The following is a 12,286-nucleotide window of genomic DNA, read 5'->3' as shown; positions in this document are numbered from 1 at the left end:
GATTGGGGGAATTAACCTGTTTTTTGTATATTCCCTTGTTCTACTCACTAGATGGAAAAGCTTCCTGAATCCCACTTTGAAGTGATAGGGATGAGGCTTTTATCACTGGTTAGAAAAAACAAGCTTTAGGTGTTAGAAAGCTATAAAACTTTGTAACCAGATAAGATCTTGGGAAGGAACCCCAGTTGTATCCTTGGATTGTAACTTTTGAGAACTTTGTTAATTAAAATCAAAGCAGTGCACTAAATTGTTATCACCTGTGAAGGGGGTAGAGCTTTGGAGAAGAGCTTTGGAGAAGAAAGGACGTCTGCTTTGAATCCTTGCTGGTCTGCCGGAATCAACTTTCTTGAGGAAGCTGTGAATCTCAAGCCTTTATTTCATCTACGCGAGGGAGAGCCGCTCGTCCGTGTTATTCATCATCAAGGCTTGCTCACGTGAGGCTGCTTAGGTGAAAAGGGATTTATTTACCTGCTTTTACTTTTATGGGGACTGTTTGCTTTGAATCAAGCAAGTTTTAACATGCAGCTTAATTTTTGTATACGACCCTTTTGAGCAGTAAGTAAAGCTTCAGTCGGAAAGTTATTCAATTGCTTCTTGAGTTGTTTGTCATTGCACATAACCAGCAACGGAAAGAACCCAGAGAGATGTACCAGCCCCGAGGGCGGTTGTCACATGGTGGCTAACTGTGTGGGATAAACCTGGTTTGTGCAAGAAGAATGGCACGCAAAAAGGACAAGAAGCAGGAGTTGTTGTTAACGCAGCTTCCGCAAAGGGAGGAAATAGACGCTGAGATGGAGTTGGAGAAGCAAATGGAGAATATCGTGGTCAGCGAAAAGCCGGTAAGGCAGAATAAACCCCTCACGATGGAGGAAGGAAAGAAACCCACGGGGGGTATGGACCCCAGGGAGGATAGAGGTGAAGACCAGGAGGAAGACAGGGGAGTGGAAAGACGGTCGATAACGGGGAGAGGTAGAGTGTTAAATCCGGAAATGGGAGTCACTCAGAAACCCAAGTTCCCCGTGTATCAGGATGATCAAGATATTAATGTGTACTTCAGGGTATTTGAAGTCCTGTGTCTTGATTATGATATACCAGATTGTGAGAAGATGAAACACCTGCGAAGTGTGGCAGCGGGAAAGCTGTTGCAATTACAGTGGTACCTCTACTTACGAACTTAATCCGTTCCATGACTCTGATTGCAAGTCGAGTTGGTCGCAAGTCGAAGTAAAATTTCCCATAAGGTTCAATGTAATTACCGTTAATCCATTCTGGCGTCTGCGGACCACACGTCAGGGGCGGAAAAACGGCCACTGACCACGCGGCAGGGTGGAAAAATGGCCGCGGACCACGTGTCAGGTGGAAAAATGGCCACGGACCACATGGAACGGGCAGAAAAATGGCCGCAGACCAAGTGGAACAGGCGGAAAATGGCCGCGGACCACACGGCAGGGCGGAAAAATGGCCGCGGACCACGTGGAATGGGCGGAAAAATGGCCGCGGACCACATGGAACGGGCAGAAAATGGCCGCGGACCACGCGGCAGGGCGGAAAAACGGCCGCAGACCACGTGGAATGGGGGGAAAATGGCTGCGGATCCGGTTCGTAAGTCGAGGTGAGTTCATAAGTAGAGGTAATTTTTTGGGGCCGGAGCTGGTCGTATCTCGAAAAATTTGTAAGGGGCGTTCATAAGTAGAGGTACCACTGTACTTTCTGAAGTACCGATTGAGCAGGCTTGTGATTTTCCAGCCTTCAAGAAACTGGCATTGAGAATGTTTGGAAAGACAGAGGACCAGGTGAGGAGGGAATGGAAGGCAGAAGAGAGGAGACCCGGTGAGTCTCTGGTGGAGTTTGTGAACAGACTGGATAGGCTGCTAAGACTGTTATTTAGCAAGGCTGAAGTCCACTCTGTGGATGAGGCAAGACACCTCATGTTGAAGGAAAAGTTTCTTTCGTATTTACCCGAGGAAGTGATGAAACTGGTACACGCTAGGAATGTGGAAGATGCCTTGGAGATTGCTGAGTTTGCTGACCGGTTGGACAAACAGATAGCCCAGGAACCTCAGTATGAATGGAGAAGGGTAAGAGAGACAGTGAAAAGTTGGCAACCTAGAAGTAGCTTGTACTACAAGCAAGACGAAGATGGAAGAAGAAAGAGAGAGGAGAAAGAGTGCAAGGAGAGTGGCGCGCTCAAGCCCCAAAGACTGGGTTTCGCTAAGCCAGCTGTATCTAAGCTGACATGCTACCGGTGTGACGAAGAGGGCCATATGAAAAGAGAGTGCAAGTTGCGGCAGGACGATAAGCTGGTGCAGCAGAGGGTTGTTTTGCACAGAGATGATAGCGGGTCTTCCAGCTGGGGTGAAGGATACAGCTCTTCCAGCTCAGATGACGCCCCGCATTTGCCCATTAAGAGAGTAGGCTGTCACGCACCGTGGCCAGGGGAGGGGAGAAGCCGATCCAATGTAAAAAAGGAGGTAGGCAGAAGGAAACCATTGTTAACATATAAAGTTATCTCCTCGAGAGAACAGAGGGAGTGGGTTAGGGAACATTGCTGTGGGGAGGTAACCTTAGATGGGCGATATAAGATAAGAGCCCTGGCAGATTCAGGGGCTGATGTCAGCTCCTTACATGAGGATTGGTTAAAGAAGATTCCCCATGAATTGGTTGGGTACATTGAAATTGTGCCATATGAGGCCAAGCCAAGGGTTAAGAAATTGGTAAAGGTGCGTGTTGGGCATCGGGTGGGACGGAACTCTGTGTTGCTTGGTTCATAAAGGTGATGAGGCTCAGTTCATCATCGGGGCTGATTTGGAGTACAAGGCTTCTATGAGGATGGTAACTACTAGGTCTAAGGCTCGCAAGACAAGAGGCCAGAAAGGGGATCAAAACAACTCCCAGGTGGAAATGGAAGGGGGAGGTGAAGCGGAACTTTGGGATAAATGGGAGTTTAGAGAGGCGGTATTGCAATGTGAAACTTTACAAGCCTGCTAGGAAAAGGCAGACCAAGGGGAAGTTATCTCTGAAAATAACCTGGTAAGATTCTTGTGGGATAAAGGGCTGCTTTACAGGGAACATGTGGAAAAGGGTAATGATGTAGGTTGGGACCCTTTAAGGCAGCTGGTAGTCCCTAGGAGGTTCAGGGAACATATCTTGTTGGTGGCCCATGATGCTCCATTGGCGGGACATTTAGGGTTTAAGAAAACTCTTGTGAAAGTACAAAGGGAGTTTTATTGGCCAGATATGGCAAAAGGTATAAAAGCTTACTGCCAGTCGTGTGACATGTGTCAGTTTAATGGGTACCCCCAGGATAAGACCAGGGTGAAGTTGCACCCAATTCCTGCCTTGGAGAATGGAATCCTGCAGGAGTGGGCGGTGGATATACTTGGTCCCGTAAGTAGAACTTCTTCTGGGAAGCAATATGTGTCGATAGCGGTGGACATAGCGTCAAGATATCCTATGGCAGTAGCTTTAAGTAGCATCACTGCAGAGAGGGTGGCTAATGCTCTAACACGGGTCGGGAACCTATGGCTTGCAGGCCAGATGTGGCTCTTTTGATGGCTGCATCTGGCTCGCTGCCAAATCTTTAATAAAAAAAATAACGGGGTAAGGCTTAGAACATGCCTTCTATCCGCCGAGCGCAGGCCACGCCCTCCTCCGCATCGCATCCGCATCCGGCATCCTTGGGACTCACCCTACCTTGCCCCGCAGCATCCGCGGCCGAACGGCCCTGGAGCCGCATCATCCTCCACAGGCAGCCGCAAATCGAGGCCCCGGCTTCGGCCTAGCACCCGTCGGCGGCCCACGCGAATGCGATCCCGGTGCACCGCTTTGCATCCTGCTTCCGCTGCCCCTGCTCTGTTGGGTGAGTCCTCATCTTGGGCTGGCCCCCTGTTTGTGGCCCCAACGAGGTACGAGACATATTTCAGGCACAGTGCCACTTTCTACCAGTGGCCGAAAATCGAGCCCCCGGCTTGGGCCTAACCTCCTTGACGGCCTGTAAGGGTCCATCCCACCAGCTACACCCGCAATTGGCTACCCTGCCTTCATTACCTCTGCCCTGCCCCACGGACCACTACCTGGGGTGGTATCCTCCTCACCTCAGTCAGCTAGCTAATTGCAGAAACCCTTTTATTGAAGAAGATGCCTAAAAGAAAAAAAGATGAGGAGTATCGTACTTTTCAGCAGGAATGGACAGAGGAATTCGCCTTTGTGGAGAGAGGAGGTTCTGCAGTGTGTCTAATATGCAATGATAAAATTGCATCGATGAAACGGTCAAATATAAAGCGGCACTTCGACACACGCCATACTACATTTGCATCGAAATATCCCGCGGGGGACAGCAGGAAGAAAGCCTGTCAAGAGCTACCATGCAGAGTGCAAGCTAGTCAGCAGCAACTCCGTGTTTGGACCCAACAAGGTGACTTGAATTCGGCTAGCTTTGCTGGCGCTTTAGCAATTGTGAGAAACGGAAAGCCATTCACAGATGGGGAGTATGCCAAAACATTCATGCTTGATGTTGCCAATGAACTTTTTGACGACTTTTCGGATAAAGACAAGATAATCAAACGAATAAAAGACATGCCTCTGTCGGCAAGAACTGTTCACGATCATACCATCATGATGGCAGATCAAATTGAGGCAACACAAGTGAAGGACATAAATGCAGCACCATTCTTTTCTCTCGCTTTGGATGAGTTAACAGACGTAAGCCATTTATCCCAGTTCAGCGTGATTGCAAGGTATGCTGTCGGTGACACACTACGTGAGGAAAGTCTTGCTGTTTTCCCTATGAAAGGGACAACAAGAGGGGAGGATTTATTCAAGTCTTTCACTGAGTTCACTAAAGAACAAAATCTACCAATGGATAAACTTATTTCGGTGTGTACTGATGGTGCTCCGTGCATGGTGGGGAAAAACAGAGGATTCGTAGCGCTTCTTCGTGAACATGAAAAGAGACCCATCCTAAGTTTTCACTGCATCCTACATCAGGAGGCGCTTTGTGCTCAGATGTGTGGCGAGCAGCTTGGTGAGGTGATGTCGCTGGTCATTCAGGTGGTCAACTTTATTGTTGCCCGAACTTTAAATGATTGCCAGTTTAAAACACTGCTGGATGAAGTTGGGAATAATTATCCTGGTCTGCTTCTGCACAGCAATGTGCGTTGGTTGTCAAGAGGGAAGGTGCTCAGCCGTTTCGCGGCTTGTCTGAGCGAAATCCGGACTTTTCTTGAAATGAAAAATGTCAAGCATCCTGAGTTAGCTAACACTGAGTGGCTTCTACTATCTCGTGGACATGACTGAACATCTGAACCAGCTCAATGTGAAAATGCAAGGCATTGGAAATACAGTCTTATCCCTTCAACAAGCAGTGTGTCAAGTCCACGATGTCCAGCTCTCAGTTCTGAAGCATTCTCACACAACCAGGCATGGGTCAGATAAATACTTCTTTATTAAGAGGTACATGTAGCTTGTAAACAGAACATTGCTAAAACTAACGCCTTGGGTAAACCTCCCTCTATTTATCCCCCCTCCCCTTATTGCCTGGCGTCCTGACTCCTCTTCACCTGTTGTTGACCATTCTCCTTCCTCCCTGAGCTTCTTCCTGGTTCTTTGGGCCCCAGCTGCCTGGCCGGCAATCAAGCCAGTCTAAATTGCCCAGATATGGTTAAGCTGCTTCCCAACTCCCCTTACAACCATTAACAGCCACCCCCCCTCCTTATTTACAAGTGGCAGAAACAAACCAATCCAACTCCCAATGAATGCAATACAATGGAAAACAACAACAGTTGGGTGATGCAGGTTCTGACACAGTGTTTGCATTTGAAAACAAGCTAGAAGTCTTCATCGCAGACATTGAAACAGGTCGTTTACTACACTTTGAAAAACTGGGAGAGTTTAAAGATGCATGCACAGCAAGTGACCCTGCTCAACATCTTGATCTTCAGCAGCTAGCGGGCTTCACATCTAATCTCCTGCAGTCATTCAAAGCGTGCTTTGGAGAATTTCGTGAGCGCACTCGTCTTTTTAAGTTCATCACCCATCCACACGAGTGTTCAGTGGACAGCGCCGACCTGAGTTACATCCCCGGTGTCTTCGTCAGAGATTTTGAGCTACAAGCTGCTAACCTGAAGGCCTCAGACATGTGGGTGAATAAGTTCAAGTCACTGAATGAAGATTTGGAAAGACTTGCAGGACAGCAAGCAGAGTTGGCGAGCAAACACAAGTGGGGAGAAATGAAAAAACTTCAACCCGCGGACCAGCTGATTGTCAAAACTTGGAACGCGCTTCCTGTCACATACCACACACTGCATCATGTGAGTACTGCTGTACTGACAATGTTTGGCTCTACGTATGGATGTGAACAGTCTTTCTCACATCTAAAGAACATTAAGACCAACCTACGATCACGTTTAACGGATGGAAGTCTCAACACCTGCATGAAGCTTAACCTCACCACGTATCAACCAGACTACAAAGCCATCAGCAAAACCATGCAGCACCAGAAGTCGCATTAATGGTAAGAAGTACTTTATTCATCATTGGTTAGCAACAGCATAACAACGTTATTAAAAAGAATTCAGAGACTTATTGTACTTTAAAAGTGTTGGTCTTACATAAAATGCACACATTTACTTGTATTTAGTTTTAAACATATTGTATGGCTCTCACGGAATTACATTTTAAAATATGTGGCGTTCATGGCTCTCTCAGACAAAAAGGTTCCCGACCCCTGCTCTAACAGAACTTGCCCTTATGTATGGCTGGCCTAAGAGGTTAATATCAGATCAAGGGATGAACTTTATGAGTCAGTTGGTGGAACGTATGTGCAAATTGGCGGGGGTGCAACGAACACCCATTTTGGCGCACCATAAATCCGCCAATATTTCAGAATGTTATGTGCAGACATTGGGGAAAATGTTGCGGAGTCTTATCCATGATAACAAAGGTAGCTGGGATAAGCTCCTCCCTTTTTGTTTGGCTGCTTACCATGACGCTCCGCATGAGTCAACTGGATTTTTGCTCAATGAATTGGTTTTTGGAAAGCAGACCAATGGCATGTTGCAGCTTATGAGGGCAGATTGGGAGGGAGTGCAACAGGAAGTTTCTGCGAAGGGGGTGGCTGAGTTTTTGACTAACCTGCAGGGTAAGTTGGAACAGGTGCGTAAGTCAGCTTGGGACCACTTGCAAAAGGCGCAGGCAAGGCAGAAGGTTAATTATGATCGCCATGCTAGGCATAGGGAATTTAAGGAAGGGCAGGAAGTGTTGTTGCTGAAGACTGACTATACAAGGAAGTTTGAAGTGGCATGGGAAGGGCCCAGGAAAGTTTTGAAAGAGAAGGGGCTGAATAATTATGTCATCACCAGTGCGGAACCGGAGAGTAAGCCTCAAGTCGTGCATGCGAACAGGCTAAAGCCCTATTATTCCAGGGAAGGGTTAGTATTGCAGATTCAAGTTAAGGGGGAGGAGGGGATTGAGGACTCCTCCCAGGTGGAGATTAACCCTGACTTGCCTGGAAATAAGAAGAGAGAGCTAAGGGAGTTATTGGGGGAGTACCAAGATACATTTAGCTCAGTTCCAGGGATTACGAATAGGTTCTTTCATGATATACCCATGGGTGATCAGCCGCCCATTCATTCTGGACCGTATGCATTGAACCCCAGAATGCTCCAGGTGGTGAAAGAAGAGATAGAGCAACTGGAGGGGTGGGGGATCATACGGAAGTCTAATAGCAAGTGGGCTTCTCCCATAGTGATGGTTAAAAAGAAGGAGTTGGGAGAAGGAGATCCAGCAGAATATCGTATGTGTGTGGACTTTAGGAAGTTAAATTCCATGACACCTTTGGATCCCTATCCGTTGCCTAGGATTGAGCACCTGGTGGAGAAATTAGCTGCTGCTAGGTTTATCACTACTTTGGATTGTAGCAAGGGTTACTATCAAATACCATTGACGGAAGAGGCTAGGCAAAAGACAGCTTTTTCCTGTGAGGTTGGACATTATGAATTCTTAAGGCTTCCATTTGGGTTGAATTCAGTGGGTAAGAGTTTCCAGAGACTCATGGATGGGGTTCTGGAGGGGCTGAATCACTCTTTTGCTTATCAAGACGATGTGGCGGTCACATCAGAAAGTTGGCCCGAGCATTTGGTCCATTTGAGGGAGACACTCGATAGGTTAAGAGATGCCAGTCTGACAGTCAGGCCAAAGAAATGTAAGATGCCTTTTGGGGAAACGGAGTACTTGGGGTTCATAATAGGAGGGGGGAAGATCAGCCCACAGGAAGTCAAAGTTGCTAGCATTGATCGGTAGGTTGCCCCTAACACAAAAAGGGAACTTCAATCCTTTTTGGGAGTTGTGAATTTTTATAGGCAATTCATTCCTGGATACAGTTCTATAGTGTCCCCGTTAACGGACTTGTGTAGTCGGAAGGCTCCTAAAGTATTGCGATGGGAGAGTAAACATCAGGATGCTTTCAAATGTTTAAAATATAGTCTGATACATGCTCCAGTCCTGATATCCCCAGATTTCTCCAAGGAGCTAATCGTCCAGACGGACGCCTCTGGAGTGGGCTTGGGGGCGGTGCTGGCCCAAGAAATTGAAGGCAGTTTGAGGCCGATATTGTATCTCAGCAGAAAATTGTTGGTAAGGGAAAGGAAATATGCGGTGGTAGAGCAAGAGGCGTTGGCAATTGTATGGGCTTTGAAGAAACTGCGCCCTTATTTGGCGGGCAATCATTTTAGATTGCAGGTAGATCATTCGCTTCTTACCTTTATTCATAGGATGAAGAATGATAACATGCGTGTAATGAGGTGGGCATTGCAGATCCAGGATTTTGATTTTCTAGTACAACATATTAAAGGAAAGGATAATTTGGTTGCAGATGCTCTGTCACGCTTGGGAATGGTTCATCCAGAAGGGATTGGGCCCATTCGTGATGGAGGGGGTGTGACGGAGATCCTGGATTGGGGGAATTAACCTGTTTTTTGTATATTCCCTTGTTCTACTCACTAGATGGAAAAGCTTCCTGAATCCCACTTTGAAGTGATAGGGATGAGGCTTTTATCACTGGTTAGAAAAAACAAGCTTTAGGTGTTAGAAAGCTATAAAACTTTGTAACTAGATAAGATCTTGGGAAGGAACCCCAGTTGTATCCTTGGATTGTAACTTTTGAGAACTTTGTTAATTAAAATCAAAGCAGTGCACTAAATTGTTATCACCTGTGAAGGGGGTAGAGCTTTGGAGAAGAGCTTTGGAGAAGAAAGGACGTCTGCTTTGAATCCTTGCTGGTCTGCCGGAATCAACTTTCTTGAGGAAGCTGTGAATCTCAAGCCTTTATTTCATCTACGCGAGGGAGAGCCGCTCGTCCGTGTTATTCATCATCAAGGCTTGCTCACGTGAGGCTGCTTAGGTGAAAAGGGATTTATTTACCTGCTTTTACTTTTATGGGGACTGTTTGCTTTGAATCAAGCAAGTTTTAACATGCAGCTTAATTTTTGTATACGACCCTTTTGAGCAGTAAGTAAAGCTTCAGTCGGAAAGTTATTCAATTGCTTCTTGAGTTGTTTGTCATTGCACATAACCAGCAACGGAAAGAACCCAGAGAGATGTACCAGCCCCGAGGGTGGTTGTCACAACAACAATTAACGCATCCTTGAGATATTGAAAAGTGTTGAGGGTCACATCCTCAAGAATGCAACCTTTTGATAATCTAAAGTGAGGCCAATTACTGTGAGGTCAACCATACATACAGGAAAAGCAATATTGGCATATTGCTGGGCCTGTTTCTACTTCAGGTTATACAAGCAGGTAAAAAATAAATGTCTAAATATCTAAAATGTCTAAATATCTCAATCTTCTAAAATGTCTACATGTCCCAACCTTCTAACAAGACTTTGGATCCTGGGGAAGGAAAATTATTCAAACCTTGCTGTTTGTATTATTTGCCTTTATATTAATTTCCTCAATCTTTCAATATGTTAACATTGTTTTCCGGAAATATTCTATCTCCATGTCAACTGGACAGCAAAACTATTGGCAAGAATACCTAAAAAAAATCTGTAATGCTTTGAGTGGGTGATGAGTGAGCGCCATTTTGTGGTATCTCCTGTTTAACTCGATGCCAAGGGGAGGAATATGTGAGACTAGGCTGAAGCTGCCATAACCTAAAGATGAAGCAGGCAGGTAAGCAGAGAGGACAAAAGCCAGGAAACTTATCAATGAGATCCCTTCAGGGAGGTAGATAAGAAGGAAGCAACCAGAAAGAGGAAGTTGGGCCTGAGCACATGGAAGCCCTCACCCCAATCCCATCAACTTGTAAATCAACCCAGCAAGGACTTTTGGGGATAAAAGGGGTCCCAAAGCCCACCCACTCTGAGTTGTCTGAATCATCTGAGTCAGTCCCTCTAGCTAGTGCCTGGCAGCCTAGTTGGGAAGGATGTGGGTAAGTGTGGATGAGCATGTGTGTGCACGCATATGAGAAAGAGCAAATGTACCTTGCAACCAGTAAAGTGTTGCTGTTACTTTAAATTCACTGGGTCTCCGTGTATTACAAAGAACCTCTTGTGCCTCAGTGTTCGGTTGGGAGTGATTTGTGTGAATCCCTAATTATTTCCCAGCTGTTGACCAGGGCTGTGTGTCTCTCTGCTCCAGCCACACCTATCTGGAAAACCCAGGTAGAAAGCAAGGGGGGCTGACAAGATCCAGTGCCTCAACAGGCTGTGTGTGAGTGAGTGAGTGACCATAAGCTGAACCTGGGAGCAGCGTGTGTAACAGCCTCTCCATTCTTACAAAGGTGGTCAGATCAGGGTGACCAACTGAAAAGAGAGGCTCACTTGGAAAGGTGTCTGTGATCTGAATGCAGTTGCTTGAACAAGAGACAAGCAAGCATCCTGAAGATTCCTTTTTAAAAGTGGTGTGCTTGCGGTCAATGAGTCTGTGCTTCTATGGGTCTCAGATGTGTTTCCCCTTCCATCACAGAAGCATTCAAGTCATTTCAGGTGGAACATTTCAGTCCTAACAAGGGGCTGGCCAACTCTCTATAGCTCTCCCGAATAGAAGCATGCTGAGGTAGGAGATTGGTCACGTAGTCCCTTTGATTATTCTAAAACTTTGCAGTCAAGCATCCTCACTGTTTTGAATAAGATTGTGAAATCTGGACACAGACAGCATTAATTCCTATCATTTAGCTCAGCTGAGAAGAAACTCTAACGACCTAATTGCCATTTGTAGATTCACTGCAGCTACCTGGACGTGCGTGGCTTAATCTCTGAGACTCCTCCCACCAATAAGGAATCTCTTGCCCTGCTGGATCTGTCTGGGGAGAAGCGTGTGTAAGTAAATATGTTGTCTGCTCTACTACCCACAGGGGCTTATCCAGTGTCCCCTTTTTTGGTAGATGATGGGAACTCTTGACACCCCCAGTCACAGGATGTTCATTTACCAGAGGGCACACTGGTAAGATTGCTCCCTGTCACCACCTCTAGCCCTCCCCCCATCCAGCTTATTTCTACCACTCTACTTGGTCTTTTGGGGTGGCCCCAACATATTTATATGGCCCACGGGGGCCCAAAGGCAATCTTGGCAGTGAAACTATGTGGCAGATGGTGGCACATCATGCTTGTGGCATGCCTGATTCTTATGAATGCAACTGTTTCATTAACAGAATTGTAAAAACAAAGGGCCAGTATAGCAGAGAGTCTGGTGGGTGTCCATGATTATGCCAATGGGCACGTTGAGTTTGTAGGCATTTTGTTGCCTACCACTCTGAACTACTGCAGATTCATGGTTTTTGTGGTCTTTGGACGGCACTACTTAGCACCCGCTCTCATAATCATGACATAGGTGGCATCATCTTGACTTTTTTTCACTGCTCTTGCAAGTCATATGTGCAACTATGTATGTCTAGCTCATGGGGAAAAACCTAACTGTGGTCACTAAGAGTCGACACTGACTTGATGGCGCATCAATCGATCAGTCGATCAATCAAAATATCTATCTGTCTGGAAAGCGATATATACATACTTATATAGATGATCTGGAGAATGGAGATGGGGCCACATCTATGCCACTGAAGCTACACCCTTTTTTATGCTCTTTTAGTCTTTTGCAACATAAAGAAGCAAGAATTTTGTGGCATCTTGCAAATTATTTGTTAGTCTACAAGCTGCCACAAGTCTCTTTGGCATGTACACATTTGATTAGAATTTGCCCCAAACACTTTCACTGAAAGAGATTCCCAGCCACAGAAACACTCTTCCAGTGCAGGATTGGAAGCACAAAGCTTTGACCCACCAAACTC

The 12,286-nt window shown here is 46.2% G+C and overlaps 2 protein-coding genes across 2 annotated transcripts; both read left to right on the top strand.

The window, feature by feature from the left end:
• Positions 1 to 691: 691 nt before the first annotated feature.
• Positions 692 to 9,217, top strand: LOC148216462 (uncharacterized). Its single transcript, XM_088136375.1, has 5 exons — positions 692 to 1,172; positions 1,965 to 2,411; positions 3,304 to 3,387; positions 5,973 to 6,140; positions 6,682 to 9,217. Exons 1-5 carry the CDS (start codon positions 717 to 719, stop codon positions 8,296 to 8,298), a joined length of 2,772 nt encoding a protein of 923 aa, XP_087992501.1. The 5' UTR covers positions 692 to 716; the 3' UTR covers positions 8,299 to 9,217.
• LOC148216461 (general transcription factor II-I repeat domain-containing protein 2-like) lies at positions 1,200 to 9,341 on the top strand. The gene is made up of 2 exons (XM_088135863.1): positions 1,200 to 6,511; positions 9,215 to 9,341. Exon 1 carries the CDS (start codon positions 4,138 to 4,140, stop codon positions 5,293 to 5,295), a length of 1,158 nt encoding a protein of 385 aa, XP_087991989.1. The 5' UTR covers positions 1,200 to 4,137; the 3' UTR covers positions 5,296 to 6,511; positions 9,215 to 9,341.
• Positions 9,342 to 12,286: the final 2,945 nt, after the last annotated feature.

This window comes from Python bivittatus, unplaced genomic scaffold (assembly GCF_059951505.1).
Source record: "Python bivittatus isolate LINGU-HERP-01145 unplaced genomic scaffold, Pbiv_v1 ctg000190_np1212, whole genome shotgun sequence".
Taxonomy (NCBI): domain Eukaryota; kingdom Metazoa; phylum Chordata; class Lepidosauria; order Squamata; family Pythonidae; genus Python; species Python bivittatus.
Note: the sequence above shows the minus strand (reverse complement) of the source record. Positions and strands in the feature narration are given on the sequence as shown.

Excerpts from the sequence above, each read along its gene's own strand:
- LOC148216461 (XM_088135863.1), top strand. The coding sequence starts at position 4,138 with ATGCCTAAAAGAAAAAAAGATGAGGAGTATCGTACTTTTCAGCAGGAA.
- LOC148216462 (XM_088136375.1), top strand. The coding sequence starts at position 717 with ATGGCACGCAAAAAGGACAAGAAGCAGGAGTTGTTGTTAACGCAGCTT. Across the intron at positions 2,412-3,303 it reads CGCATTTGCCCATTAAGAGA|GATAAGACCAGGGTGAAGTT; the intron begins GTAGGCTGTCAC and ends GGGTACCCCCAG. Across the intron at positions 6,141-6,681 it reads TGAAGGCCTCAGACATGTGG|ATGTGGCGTTCATGGCTCTC; the intron begins GTGAATAAGTTC and ends ACATTTTAAAAT.